General features: G+C 41.7%; 1 protein-coding gene across 1 annotated transcript in view; it reads left to right on the top strand.

Annotated features, from left to right (window-relative positions):
- The first annotated feature begins 1,434 nt into the window (after positions 1-1,434).
- MRPS6 (mitochondrial ribosomal protein S6) overlaps positions 1,435-15,433 on the top strand; it is an 88,134-nt gene continuing 74,135 nt past the window's right edge. The window contains exon 1 of the mRNA XM_006862550.1: positions 1,435-1,523. Coding sequence (XP_006862612.1) covers positions 1,479-1,523 — 45 coding nt within the window. The 5' untranslated portion in view covers positions 1,435-1,478. The remainder of the gene's footprint in view (positions 1,524-15,433) is intronic.

Raw genomic sequence — 15,433 nt, forward strand, 5'->3', positions numbered from 1 at the left:
GCGCTCTCGAGTGAGTTCTGGTATGGCCTAGTAGGACAAGCACTGGATTGCTAACTGCAAGATGGGCGGTCCAAACCCACGAACCTCGGAAACCCTAGGTAGGGTCACTATGAGTCAGAACCAACCGGTACTCGACAGCACTAAACATTTTGCTTGGAGTCCTTGTGTGGCTCTGTAAACACTTGGCGATTTGTACTTCAAGGCTGCTCTTTCAAACCCTAAACTGGGCCCCTATGAGTCGAACTGACTCAAAGGCACTTAACATTTCACTTGTTGTTAAGTGTCATGGAGTAGATTCCGACCCATAGCGACCCTATATAGCGTTTCCAAGGAGCAGCTAGTGAGCTTGAACTACTAACCTTGTAGTTCAGACGATTTTGCAGTCTGATAGACACCTTTATTGGGTTAGGAAAGGGCGAGTGTTGCAGGGGCTTAAATCTCTAAGCAGAGGAGCTGGAGAAAACTGTGTTTAGCACATTTTGCCAGGGAGAGCACAGTCAGAGGTGTGCAGGGCACTAGAGCCTGTTTTGGGATTCGGGAGCGCAGAATCACATATCTCCACTGTCTCAAATCTGATCCCAGAGGGCTAAACGGCCTTCCAAGTACTCAGTTGATGCTCTCGATGAACGCTGAACAAATATTTAACGACTATTTAGTTTGAGTTAAAGTATTAGCCTGCCCTTGACAATCACTGGCAGGTCAGGTCCGGCGGGCACCACAGCAGATGCCTTGGCGCAACATTGCCGGTTACCCCTGAGGAGCAGTTGCCGCTCGCTGAAAAGGTGACCCAGCCAGCGAGGATGCAGCCAGCCTCGAACCCAAGCGACGACCGCAGGGCTGCGGACGAAGGCTGCTGCGGGGAACTCCCGGGGCGGCGTGAGCAGCCCTCTACATCGAGAGCCCAGGGCACGCTGCTCGCCTGCCTTGAGCAGCGTAGGAACCGGCTGGCACCATCCGCGGGTTAAGTCTTGGGTGAAGGGCGCGCGCATCAGAGATACCGCAGCGCACGCGCAGGTTCGCCCTCGGCACAGGAGAGGGAAGACATGGAAAGTTCCAGAGGGATCCAGAACCCTAGGTAGCAGGCACAACGCCGGGGGCGGTACAGTGCAGCCGTTCCCAGACGAGCCTGCCGCGCTGCCATTAGTCAGCGGAGGGTAAGCAGGGTATACGGGCGAGAGGCCGCCTTGCCCAGCAATGCGGGGATGTAGAGGTAGACAACTGGCCCTAAGGAGCAGCACGGGGCCTGTCCGTGCGGGAGGCGTGGCGTGAAGGGGGCGTGGCGTGAAGGGGGCGTGACGCACCGTCTGCGCAGCTGCCAGCAGCGCCTTTAAGCCCTGGCTCGCTCGGCCAGAGTGCTTTCGCCATCCGGGAGTCTAGTAGTCCAGTAGGCACCCTCTTCTCCGTGCTGCCGGCGCCTTGCACCTCTGCCGTGTCTTGACAATCGGTTCGTTCCGGAGCCGCTCGCCTTACGTTCCGGCATGCCCCGCTACGAGCTGGCTTTGATCCTGAAAGCCATGCAGCGGGTAAGTGACCTTCCCCCTCAGAGCCCGCCTTTCTGTGTGTGTGTTCCCACAGCCGCTAGGCCGCGCGTCCCGGCCGGCGGGACCCCGGGCCTTCTCCCCGCGTGGCTTAAGGGGCTAGCGAGTAGCGTGCGCTGGGCGCGGGAGGTGGAGGGTGTGCCTCGCACGCGGCCCTGGGCGGGGGGCGGGGCGGCCCAGGTCCTTGTCCCAGCCCGGCTACGGGCTCCAGGAAGGTCCGCGGGAAGACACGCGCGACCGCCCAGCCCGCCTCCGGCTCCGGCCCCGCGCCCGCCTTCATGAAGCCACCTCGTCGCCGGCCCCGCCGCCCGCTGCGTCCCCACTCCGCCGCCGCCCGCCACCGCTGCTCGCGTCCGCCTGCCTTCCGGGAACGGCCCGCGCTCAATAAAATCGTCCTTCAAAGCATGTGTGTGGCGTTGTCTGTACCACGGTGGTTCCTAACCGTTCTCACGTTAAACCTTCTTTGACTTCTCTTTTTCTGACTTCAGCGACAGCCTTGCTCCGGGTGCCCTTAGCCCAGGTTCATTCATCCGCGTTGTGTGGCCTTACTTGCGCCTTCGGAAGAAACGTGTGCCTCTCCCCACCTCCCCTGCTTTTGAGTGCTCTTGAGGTAGGGATTTCAGGTTTGGAGGGACAGTAAGCGGACCTGCAGCCCGTTCCTGGCAGGTGATGGTGTGGCCGAGGACAGGGACCCCCGCGCGGCCTGGAGGCAGCTCTTCGTCGTCCTCTGTTCTGGGTCTGGTGGTCCGCCAAGCCGTCGTCGCCGAATCCCCATTCCTCCCTGAATTTGGTAATGTAGATCGTGGTGGATGCCCTTTATTATTTTTTTTCAGGTATAATAAGTGACCACGTCTGAGCTTTGTAAGCATACCTTCTGCAGTGCTAGAGTCATGGACACGTTTTATAAATGATATGAATTGGGGTTTAAGCCAGTTTTGAAGAGTAGCTATTACATAAAGTTTGGTTGAACTTAACATTTAGGATCGTGGTCCAGGTTCCACTGGGGGGAAACAGGTAACAATTACACAGCATTAGGAAATTGAAGGAAAGGTCTTCATTGGTACCTTGCCCAGTATCAACCAGCACCTTTTGATTCGGTCCAGAGAATCTGACTAGTCTTTCTCTTTCCTGAAGTTAAAATGGTATTGTTTAGCATTTTCAGTGTTCCAGCTCTCCAGGGCCTCAGCACGATAGACCTGCAATAGGTTAAGAACACAGACATGAAGAGCATCTTATAAGAACACAAGTGAAATGACTTACGCCCTCCCCTATGCTTTTAAGAGAAGGAGCTCTGGTAGCATAGTGATTACAAATTGGGCTGCGAACCTTAAGGTCTTAAGGTCAGCAGTTCGAGACTTCCAGCTGCTCCGCGGGAGAAAGATGAGGCTTTCTGCTCCCGTAAAGATTTACAGCCTTGGAAACCCTGTACAAGGTCGCTATGGGTCGGAACTGACTCCACGGCACTTAACAACATGCTTTTAAGGGAGATGCTATAGAACCTGATTTGGTTATCATTTTTACCTCCTTCATTGTCTTAGGAAGGAGGGGATTACTAAGTACCTTGTTAAGTGCAGTGAAGTCGGTTCCAACTCAGAGCAAGTCTGTATTGGGGTTCCAAGGCGCATACACTGTTTATTTTTCTTATTGTAAAAATATGAGTGGACTTTAAAAAGGTAGTGAAAAATTCCATTGTCTTTTAACTCTTTTTTAATGAGTTTTTTGAAGCATATATACATACATACATACATACACACACACAAATATGTAACAATTGCTGATTCAACTTAGTAACACTTGAAATGTAAATGCTTTGTTATTTGTTTTTGGCATAGCTAGCCAGTACATTGATTAGAATGGCTGTAAGTATATTGTTTAAATGTATTTGCCATACTTTTTGTATCCTGCTAAGAACTAGAACTCATAGTCTGGGTGCAGCATGTATTTTTTCACTTCAGTTTGGTTAAAATAATAACCTTCCTTGAAATCCTGGCAGGAGGCAGGGGAAGAAAATCTTAGAAAGCTCATAATCAAGGTGAGCTCCTCCCAGGGAAGAGGAGACTGCCTATGGCTAAGTTATGCTGAGATCCTTGACCTAAATAAGATGGAGCAATCAAAGAAACAAAAACAAACCTCGCTTTTTGTTCAAAACTTATCTTTGAGGATGTTGTAAATGTGTAGCAAATACATAGACTTATTGGTTTTGGACAAATTTGCTTGCTTTCAGTGTAGGAAAATTGGGCTCTAAAATAGGCTAAGTGTGGAAAAGTAAATGAAAAAGCTAACCTTGTATTTATTTAATTTAAAATGCCGTGGTGAGCTTACCCTTGGGGAAACCTCTGTTTACCACTGCTGTAGGAAGGCTATTATGCCTCAGTTTCATAATGCATATTTTGAAGACTTAAATTCTGAACACTGTATGATTTATTATAGTTTGCCTCTAATGTAGCGGATTATTTCTTCCCACCCACCAAATGATTTTTGCTTGGGAATTGAGGAAATCTGTATTTTAAAAGAGAATTCTTGATATCAGACATTGAAGTTAAGAACCTGAAGTACTTCCAGTTGTTTCTGTGGTACTCTGTAGGCCTGAACAGCAGTCCTGGTCTTATATCCTACATTATTTTCTTTGACTCTTACTTTGCCCTGGTAGCACAGTGGTTAACTGTTAACTGAAAAGTTGGTGGTTGGAACCTATCAGCTACTCTGCTGGAGAAAGATGTGACCGTCTGCTGCTATAAAGATTAAAGCCTTGGAAACCCTATGAGGCAATTTTACTGTGCCCTGTACAATGGCTCTGAGTCAGAATTGTCTTGATAGCAATGGGTTTGCTTCCTCAAAACTGAGCATATAAATTTAATTAAAAAACTAAAAGTGCGATATTGTGTTGAGGCTCCCAGAGCATCTCTTGTTTTGGAGATACTGTAGCAAAATTGTTTTCTGAGAGTCCACACTGAAAGTCAGGTTTTGGGGCATATTATACCAAATGAGTCCCTATTGAACTAACCATAGTTATGTGTAAATCAGTCACTTAGAAGATCCAATGCTATCTGTTTTATCAGTTTAAAATTGGGAGTTCCCTAACCCACTGATGATATGTCTGCTGTTAGTGCACTTCCACGGTGTTCTCCCAAGAAGAAATTGATCTAACTTGAATTTTATCTCTGTATTTTAAGCTCTTCATTTCTATTTTCTTCCTACTGTTAATTTAGCATGGAAAGTAGGTAAAGTGTGGTTGTATTCTGAACTATAGACAAGTAATACAAGCTTTGAAACGTAGCCTTTAAAGGTGGTGACTAGAGCCATTTGAAAAAGAGGATGCCATTGTGGTTGTAAGACCAGACCATATTTGTAGAAGAGTCTCCAGAATAAGAAAAATCAAAGTTCTGCCTGATCAGATAGCTTTGGAAGAGTTATATTCACTCCTGGAAAACAGTATTCAAACAATTGTGGAAGGACCACTGGCTGCAGTCTTATGCGGCCAGGCAAGTCTCATCTCAATGTGAGGAAGACCTTATATAACAACTGGAAAGGAAATGGATTGCCTGTGAGATGGTGAGTTCTCTCTCCACCTCTACCCTGTGCCCCAGCTGTGGAAATGTTCAGGTATAGGAGAGGTAGCTTATTTTGAAAATTAGATTTTAAGAAAGGCAGAAGAATTGAATGACTGGTGTAATTGTGTAGAAAAGCCTTCAAAAAGTGGTATAAACTTTGTTGACTCTTGGGAAGGCTATAGGAAGAGAAATTTTGAGGAGGAAAAAACACCCCAAACTCTACTACATTTCTGTTTGGTAACTTAATTTAGGGACAGTTTAATTATGTTTTATTCCATTTGCCCAGACAATGACCATAGTTGACATTTAGAGTTGTGAAAGTCGTGGGGGAAAAAACCATGTTGTGAAATTTTTATTTCAGGAATTCTTACTTGAAAAATTTGATTATTGGTATAAATAACAGCTAACTTAATGAATACATGAGTACACAGTAAAATAGCATTTATATGCTCTGTCATATTTTTCACTAACAGAGATAAAGGAAAAGATAGCTCCTTTGGGGATCTGAAATAATTTCTCTTTTTAAAAGATTTGTAAGTTGGCTACTATGTTTAATAGCCACATTTAATTTTTAATTTTGTTGAAAAATTGATTATATTTAAAAATAACACGAGTTCTTAGTAGGTAAGGAGTTATATACTGTGTGCTGAGTTTAATTTATAAACCTGGGATTTATAATTTTAGAGCTCGCAAAAACAGTGGTAATTAGTTCATAAAAAGTAAAAATCAGATTTTCTCATTGCGGAGAAAACGTTTTCTTTATTCAAGCCCATTTGATTAGAAAACTTGTTAAAAGTTTTGTGATTATTCTACAGTTGTATCCACATCAGACTTTTCTGAGCCCTGGTGTGGTGCTGTGGATTAAATGTGCTGGACTGCAAAGTCATTTGAGCTACTAAGGACAGTGGCTTAAACACACCAGCCGCTCCTTGGAACCCCTATACAGGGTCACTATAGGTCAGAACTGACTTGATGGCACATAACAACAATCTATAAGAGTTTGCATTTTTTAGCCCTTTTGGGAAGACTAGGGTGGCAATGAACTCATCATGGGACCGGCCACCGCACGTCATTGTTGCTTTCTTGGCAGCTTTTGATAACTAGGAAATAGTGACATTTCAGCTCTCAGGTGGTGGGAGATATTAATGAAAATGGAAACGGCTTTGTTCTTGCTGTCAGAAGACAGTTTAAAGTAGGTTATTTAGTGGTGAAAGGCTTTGACTCTTGTGGACTACTGTATTTTTATTTGGTATTAAAGTTTTCTTGGGTTACAGCTTATTTCCACAGAAAGTGATTGAAGAAGGAATCCTGTTCTGCCCCTGAGCTACAGCTAAAGTACAAGGAGTGGCTTGGGGGTAAGGAGTCCTTCCTCATCAAATATGGTTTGTATGGATGAAGATGCTTGTCAGGAGTTGATATTCTGCATTAATTTTATTCTCTCCATTTTTATTCATGACTCATGCGTTCACTGTTGATGTTTATAGGTTTTTAAAATTTCGGTTACAGCTAGTACTTAAATGAGACAGCAATTGAATCTTTCCAACTTTTAGGTTATAATATCACTTTAGACGCAAGTTTGGCAGCAGTCAATGAGGGACACATTCTAAAGTAATACTTTTCATTGAGTACGTTTGCTGTGTTCATTGTGGTTGTTGTTAGGTGCCATTGAGTTGGTAACGACTCATAACGTCCCTATGCACATAGGTATAATTTATCTAAAAGAAATCTGGAATTTAGAGATGTAATTAGATTGGATGTGAAAGAAAGGATAGAGGGATGAAAGAGTGTAGTTACTCACTTTTGCAATGTATTTAAATATCACTGCTCCTTTAATATACTTAACAATTGTATGTTAAGATTAATTTCTAATGTTTTTATGAATTTATTTTCTCAAGATGAGCACCTATTTTTTAGTGGAAGTTAATATTATTAGCCAATAAAGATCTTAACCAATGAACAGACGTGTGGTTCATTAGTGCCTTCGAGTTGTTTCTGACTGATTGCGACCTTGTATAGGTTACATAGGTGTGGTTGGTGGATTTGAACCACCGACCTTGTGGTCCTGTGCTTATCATCCTACAATGCCACACTAGGACTCATGGATAGACATTTTGTTGTTAATTGCTGTTGAGTCGGTTCCAACTTACAGGGTTTCCACGGAGCAACTGGTGAGTTTGAACTGCAGACCTTGTGGTTCACAGTCCAGTGCCCCACCAGGAGTCCTGATAAACATGTAGTTAACCATTATTTAAGGAACTCATGATTAAGGAATTGGTCAAATGAAATGGTAAGTTATTTTTATAAAGGAAAAGCTATGAAAAGGACAGGTATATCCAGTCTTTAATCTAGAGTGTTACTTGGCAGATTAGGCTCCACTGACCAAATTCATTTGACCTGTGAGCTAAGAAATGAATTTATATTTCAAAATTGAAAACCATCAAAGGATATTTTATGACATGTGAAACGTCATAAAAAAGCTGTATTGGAACAAGTTGTTATTGTTAAGTGCCACTGAGTCAATTCCGACTCAGTGAACCTGTACAGGGTTTCTGAGGAGAGGCTGGTGGGTTTGAACCACCGATCTTACGGTTCATACCTACCTTGCTTATCCTACAGCATCATACATGGCCTTGCTGATTTGTTTATATTTAGTCTGTACCCTTTCAGATGAAATGTATTCATCTCTGATTTAGAGTGCACAGACACACATCGCTTTCTAGGTTTGGTTGGCTACTTAGAGTGCTGATTGCAGGTTTTGATTTCTCTTTTTCCCTGCCTCCTATGTATCTTTGATCTTTATGTGGATGGCTCACCAGTCTTTGTAGCAGAGAACTGACAGGTCGGGCATTTCCCACTCTCTGTGGGTATAGACCTCCTGGCTATCCCTTGGTATGGTTTAAAACATCATGTGCTGCTGACCCCAAAACTTGTCTAGTTTATTTCTGTGTATGATGTCTCTATCATGCCTCTATCTCCTCTCACCTGGTATTGAACAACTATTCTTTCTGTTCCTGTCTTGTCTTGCTTGGGTTGACTCTGTGTTTCTTGTTTGGACTCCTGTAGGTTCACTGTACTGTTAAGGGATAGGGTAGTTAATACCCAGAAATATACTTCTTGGAGTGCAAAAAGAGATGTTCTTACATTTAAAATACTTAACAAGAGTTCATTTTTAACAAGGAAAGAATACACAGGATAGTTATGGTGTCTTTGTGACTCATTCAGTGCCTTCCCATACTAGTTGTGTCCACACTGTTGCCAAATTACAGTATGCCATTCACAGACAATCAGAATGAAGGCTGCCATCCAACACCTTCTCTGAGCTCACTCCAAACCCTATTTCCAACCACATTCCTCAGTCACTCTCATTTTCTGTCCCATGTGCCAAGTAAACAAAGCTGCAAAATCCTTTTCTTGATTCCTGTGTCATACTGCTGCTTTTCTTAGAATATCCTGTCTTTCCATCTTGCCACACTACATCCATGAAAAGCTGTCTCAAGTACATTTTAATTCATTCAGTACATTTAACAAATATTTGAGAACTTGCACTGTTAGAATGCAAACTATAATCTATCTTGAGCATGTATGGTGTTTTTCTGTCGTATACCAAATGGATTGTTTATGCGTTGTGTTATATAATTGGTAAAGGTGTCTTAGCTCCATTGCTGGTCAAGTCTGTTTCATTTCTGTCATCTGCTGTGCTTTGCACTTGTGATAGATGCTTACTTGGCTACCTTGTAGGGTTCACTCCTTTTAAAGCTCTCTCAAACAGTTGTTTGATGTGATAAAACATGCTGACCTCATGTTGCTAGTAGGCTGCTTTCCAGAAGTCTGTTGCACTTTGTTTATATAGGGTTTGTTGCATGCTTACCAAAATGTTGTGTTGACTATTTTATGGCAGATAATCTTGGTTTGGAGTCCTGGTGTGGTGCTGTATGATAATGTGCAGGACCATAAGGTCAGTTTGAACCACATGGTTGGTGGTTCAAACCCATCAGCCACTTCTTGGAAAACCCTATACAGGGTCACAATGAAAACCCTATACAGGGTTGCTATGGGTCGGAACCAACTGCACTTAATAACAACAATCTTGGTTTATTTAATTAGATGCCATAACTGATAAAATGAGCTCGAACTGTTTTTCTATGGAAATCAAGTTAGATGCTTTGGAAAGACTTGATAAAGATGAGTAGTGAGAAGAATTGTTGCAGAATTTGTTGCAGGTTTGCCTGCTATGTCTGTAAACACTTGGGAGGAAGAGTAACAATATTCCAGAAAAATCTGCAGGCTGCTTTACATGGATCTCTTAAACTTTTCCACTTCAATGAAAGTGCAACTGGAAGTTGTAGATGATGCATTTATAGGTTTAGATCCTACTCCCCCAAGTATTTGGCCCGTATTAAAATTGGTCCCTGTGTGTCTATTTATGTGCTAAACTTACTATGTTTAAGGTATGTAAGTGTGATTTTGACTCCCCACTTTAGTGTTTATTCCTTTTCATTTTTTGGATCTGAAGTCTTGTGTTTCAGTAAGTACTCTTGATTATTGTTTTCTAAATGAATTGAAGAACATAAGTTCCTGAATGAGGATACTAGTTGTTACGGTGGAATAACAAAGATGACACTGAGATATCAGCCTGGCTTTGGTTCCAGGCACCTACTACTTAGGGATTTTGGAGGAATTAACCTTTCTGGATTCTCAGTTCTGCATCTGTAAGATGAGAATAATGAAGATACATTGGTAACATGACCTTCTAGATAGTTTTTAAATTAAATTGTTTTTGTGATCTTCGGCAAGTTACTAAACTTTAGTGCCTAGGTTTTCCTGTATTCCCACCATATTGATTGAAAGAGTCCACAGATGAGATTTTATATGTGTGTAAGTGTCAGAATCTATAGCTGGAATACAGTACTCGCTCAGTCAATATTTGAATTAGAGAACCTGAGCCCTACGAAATAATAAATAGCTTGTATGTTCATTAAGCAAGGCGCCCAGTGTTTGCATTGGATATGTAGTGTATATAATGCACTTCATGACCTCTATCAGCTTAGAAGACTGTCCTTTTTGTCAAACAGCTGTATGTCGTTTATACAACAGGTAATGGCATGTACTGTGCATTCTGGGACTTCTCATTAAGGATTAATCCATTTGTGTCTGGTCTTTGTGCCCTTCTCTCCCATCTTTATTTAACTAGTACTTGGGCTCCATTTGTTTTTAGGTGTGGGAAGACTGGGAAAAGTGAAAAAGATATGGGGAAAATCTAAAGAAATGAATTACATTAGATAGACTCTTGATTGTTTAGGTGATTTGTAGTAGGTATCGGGTTAAAAAAAACAACAAAAACACTTGATTGCTAGTTGCCAAGTTGTTAAGACTTTAATAAGGATGACCCTTTTTCAGTAGAATCACCAGATGCGAGTCCAGTCTGTTATGCTGCAGTATGAGTTTTTCCACTTAGTACTTTATTTTTGGCACAACAAAGCATTAGAAAACTACATTTTTCCTTTTAAACTGGTGATTTTAAGAGATTTGACCCATTCCTATTGGTACTTATTCTTATAAAAAATTCAAATAAAATAGCATTATTTTAAATTATACCATAGGTTGCTGGAATGTATCTATTTAATTAGCATGCTTATTGGCTCCTGGTGTGGCACTGTAGTGTAAGCACTGCACTCTGGCTGCAAGGTTGATGGTTCAAGCCCACCAGTTGCTCCTTGGAAGCTCTAAACAGTGTCATCATGAGTTAGAACCAGCTGTGGCACTTAACAACATTGCTTTCTTAGTAATCATGTTGTAAGGCAGTCCAAGTTCGAAATAAAGTATTTCACAAGATAATTTTTTAATGTACTTTTAATCCCCCAACAAGATGGATTGGCCAAGTGGCAGATCGATGGGCTCAAGCGTGGCAACAGTAGTGAGGTTGGCCCAGGATCGGGCAGTGTTTCATTCTGCTGTGCATAAGGTTGCTATGAGTTGGTGCCGACTCGATGGCACCTAACAACAATGACAATCCCAATTTTATTTTGGGCTTAATTTCTTTGACTTTTTTGGTATATGATTATTATTATTACTACTCTGAAACTGCATATTGGGAGTTGGAATTGGTAGTTATAAGGAATTGGACACTATATGACACTGACTTTGGTTTTTTCTTCCTCCTGTGGAACAGCTGGTGAGTGCGGTATGGAACGACTGACCTTGTAGTTAGCAGCAGCTGCAGCAACCCAACACCAAATCCTTAGTTGTTAAGTGCTGTTGAGTTGGTTCTGACCCATAGCGACCCTGTATAGGGTTTCCAAGGAGCAGCTGGTGAGGTTGAACCGCTGACCTTGCAGTTCAAACGGCTTTGCAGTCGGGTGCATTAACCCACAACGCCACACCAGGACTCCATAATGGTGGTGGTGGTTATGTGCCGTACAGGGTTTCCGAGGCTGTATATCTTTACGGGAGCAGAACGCCTCATCTTTGTCTTGTGAACAGCTAGCATATTGCAAATAAACAATGCAGGTTCTGTATGTTCTTCCTATTTGGCCCAGGATATAATTGCCTCCTGCGTACCCCCCCCCCCCCCAAAGTTATCTTTACTCTCAGGATTGGCATGAGATTACACTGCTGCTTTAGTTAAGGGTCTCCTACCCAGTTCACTAGAGATGGGGTAGATGAATCTTAAAAATGAAATTGTAGGTCAACGCATTATTGTCGTTAAGTGCCTTTGAGTCGGTTCCGACCCATAGCGACCCTGAACAGGTTTCCGAGGCTGTAAATCTTTACAGGAGCAGAAAGCCTCATCTTTCTCCTGCGGAGCAGCTGGTAGTTTCAAACTGCTGACCTGACCCTGCAATTCAGTACATTGAAAGAAGTGCAGGGTAGGTTGGGTGAGATGGTGGCTCTAGATACAGGTTTTTTTTAAACACAATGCAAACACCCACCCCCCACCCCCCCACACACAAATTAATAGTTGTATAAAGTATTGTGACTGTTTAGTACTCTTAATCAGGTAGTAATTAGTACTTAGGTACTAATAACATACAAGCACCTACAAGGTGTAAGACTGTGTACTAGGCACTGTGAGACCATATCAATGGTCAACACAGGCTCAGAGGCTTGTTTGTACATTGTGAACAGGGGTGACTGCTCAATGTGTTTATGTACTATAGTGGGCCAAGGACAAACAGATGGAGACAGGTGACAAGTCTAGGGCAATTATGGGAGGAGATGGGATAGTGATTTGGCTCATCTCAATCCTGGTTGACGTTGATGAGTGGTCAGATTCTGTGTATTTTAATGGTAGAGTCAACAGTTTTTCTAATGAATTGGATGTGTGTTGATGAAGAAACTGAGGTTTAATTTTAAGGATGGAGTTGCCAGTCCATGCTGGGAAGACAAACCAGAATAAATTTAACGTAGATGATAAAACATTTTCAGACCTCCAAATAGGAATTGTTAAGTGTCATTGAGTCAGTTCCAATTCACAGAGACCCTGTGTAGGGTTTCCAAGGAGCAGTTGGTGAAAACTTGAATTGTCGACCTTGTGGTTCAAACCAACATTGCAGTCCAGCAAATGAACCCACAGCTCCACACCAGGATTCCCCAGACAGGAATAGGTCTCAAACATTAAGAACAGTGGTTCATAGATTTCACCATGAGAACCCTTGCACCTGTAACTTATGTCTTAAAGATAGGGGAGTTAGCAGGAGAAGATAGCTTAGATGCATTCATGTAACCTGTGGTGACAGGTCAAGTGTTGAGTAGACTGTGATACTTAATTTCTTTATTCTTTGATAAAAGGACTAACTGGCAATGGTAAAAGACAAGGGAGGCAAGTGTTTTGGACTTGGAATGGTCAGAACCTTGATAAGCCTGGGATTTTTAGCTGATCATCAAGTTTTTTTTTAATCAAGTGTGGTTGCTGTTGTTAAGTGTTGTCAAATTGGTCCTGACTCATAGTGGCCCTGTATAGGGTTTCCAAAGAGTGGCTGGTGAGTTTGAACTGCCGACCTTGCAGTTCAAACCAGCTTTGCAGTCCAGCGCATTAACCCACAACGCCACCAGGACTCGATCCATCCAGTGTGGTGCTATAGGATTAAGCACTGGACCGCAAGGTCAGTTTTTGAATTACAAGGTTGGCAGTTAATCAGCCATTCGTTGGAAACCCTATGCAGGGTTGCTATGAGTCAGAACTGACTCAACAGCACTTAAAACAGCAAGGGATTTCTTTTGTTTTTAATCTCTATACCTTTATGAATTCACATTTGTGTTGTTAAGTGCCATGGAGTCAGTTTTGACTCAACCCTGGACTGGGTTTCCGAGGCTTTAAATCTTTTTGGGAGCAGAATGTCTTATCTTTCTCCTGAGGCACGGCTGGTGCCTAACTGCTAATCTTGTGGCTAGCAGTCCAGTGCTTATCCTGTGGAACCACCATGCTCCCACCAAGTCACACAGAAACATGCAAATGCCTCATGAATTCATTGTATGTGCGGCTGGCACGTTATTTAAACATTTTTATATATTTGTCTGGAGTATTTAGTGTATAAGCATAATTTTAAACTATAGATGATGTAGAATAACCTCTTTCAGTTAATATTTCTTCCTGCTAATTATGAAATATTTTTCCATGTGTCTTACATAGTGAATAAGAGAAGGAACTATTGAGACAGGTAGGTGTGCAAACTGGCTTAAACAACAATAACTATATCCTGGGGCAACTTATATATACTATCTCTTTGATTTTTCAGTTTTTTTCATCTTTAAAATGGTCATAATAATTGTACTTCATGCTTGTTGTAAGGATTAGAGTATTAGAGGATGCATGTAAAACTCTAGAACAACTATCTAGAAGGTGTTAGAACATAACTCAGTGTCAGTTTCAAAAACTTTTTCATTTCCATTATTTATACCTAACTTACCCTAATAACCGGTCTGAAATGTGGATAGTGCTGAGCCTCTTAAATTCTTTCTATTTATGTGTTACATATATGTTTAATCATTGGAATGATGTGTTATCATAACATAGGCTTCCACTTTGTTCACATTTTCATTTCTCTCATATTTCCTTATTGGTTATTGGAGATTGCTCCATATGTGAGATAGAGTACCATCCACCCAAACCATACCTGCTGCAGCTGAGTCCCTTCTGACTCAGTGACCCTATAGGACAGCACCACTGCTCCCTAGGGTTTCTAAGGCTGTAAATCTTTACTGAAGCATACTGCCTCTTCTATCTCTCACAGAATGATTGGTGTGTTCAGAGTGACTGGTGGGTTTGAACCACTAATCTTTTGGTTAACAGTCCAATGCTTAACCTGTGGGGATCATCCACATTTGGTTAAAACCAGTGGTAGTTTCCCAGTCACTCCCATATGCAGGAAGTCTTAATTCTCCTATATTCAGGAGGTTTTAATTCTGATGCTTCTTTTATTAAAAAAAAAAAAAAATACATGCAATCCAAATCTCTGTATTGATAGAATCCAAACCAAACCCACTGCCATTGAATCAATTCTGACTCGTAAGCGACCTTACATGGGGGTTTCCTGTCAATCTTGACAGCCACAAACAGCCTCAAATTTGTTCTGTGTAACAGCTGGTGGGTTTGAACTGTAGATTTTGCAGTTAACAGCCTACCTCATCCATAGTGCCACCATACTTTCTTATATTGATAAAAGCAGATTAAAATAGAATTTCTTGAAGAAGAGTGGGAGGCTTGGGCAAAATGATAAATCCTGTGTTGTGTTGATAAACTTTTCTAGGGTAATGAGATTTTAGTTGAAGAAAGTGTTTACTTCCATTGGAAAACTTCCATCTCTATATCCTCTATTCTTATATGTGAAGCTGATGAAAAGTTAGAGCTCTTCTTGTTGGCACAGGGTTGGGGGAATGGGGCTTTTTGAAAACCATATGAAGCCCTGGAAGCTAATCAGTGTTCCATGCACTTAAGTGCTTTTAAATAAGTTGAACAGCTGAGCGTTTAGGTATAATAGAAAAGTTTTGTCAAAGAGAAGATTTAAAGTCAAACTTCTTAAATGTCACTAATTATACATATATCAGCTACACTGTAAATTAAAATTGGCTTGAGTTCATGTCAGTTGTATTAGGAAAACTTGCATTATTTTTGAGTGTCATTTATAAATGATTGATATTATATACATGCTGTGCATTTTAAGTAAGCAAGGTTTAAGAAATATTCTAAACAAGTATGTTTTTATTCTGTCAAGTACTATTAATCTATTCCCTTAGTTGGATTTGCTTTATTGGACCTTGAATCAAAATGACAGAAGTGAAAACATGTATGAAATGTCTGTAAGTTGAACTTTACAAAAATTTTGTTTTCTCTTGTATTTTACCTCT

This window comes from Chrysochloris asiatica, unplaced genomic scaffold (genome assembly GCF_000296735.1).
Source record: "Chrysochloris asiatica unplaced genomic scaffold, ChrAsi1.0 scaffold00049, whole genome shotgun sequence".
Lineage (NCBI taxonomy): Eukaryota > Metazoa > Chordata > Mammalia > Afrosoricida > Chrysochloridae > Chrysochloris > Chrysochloris asiatica.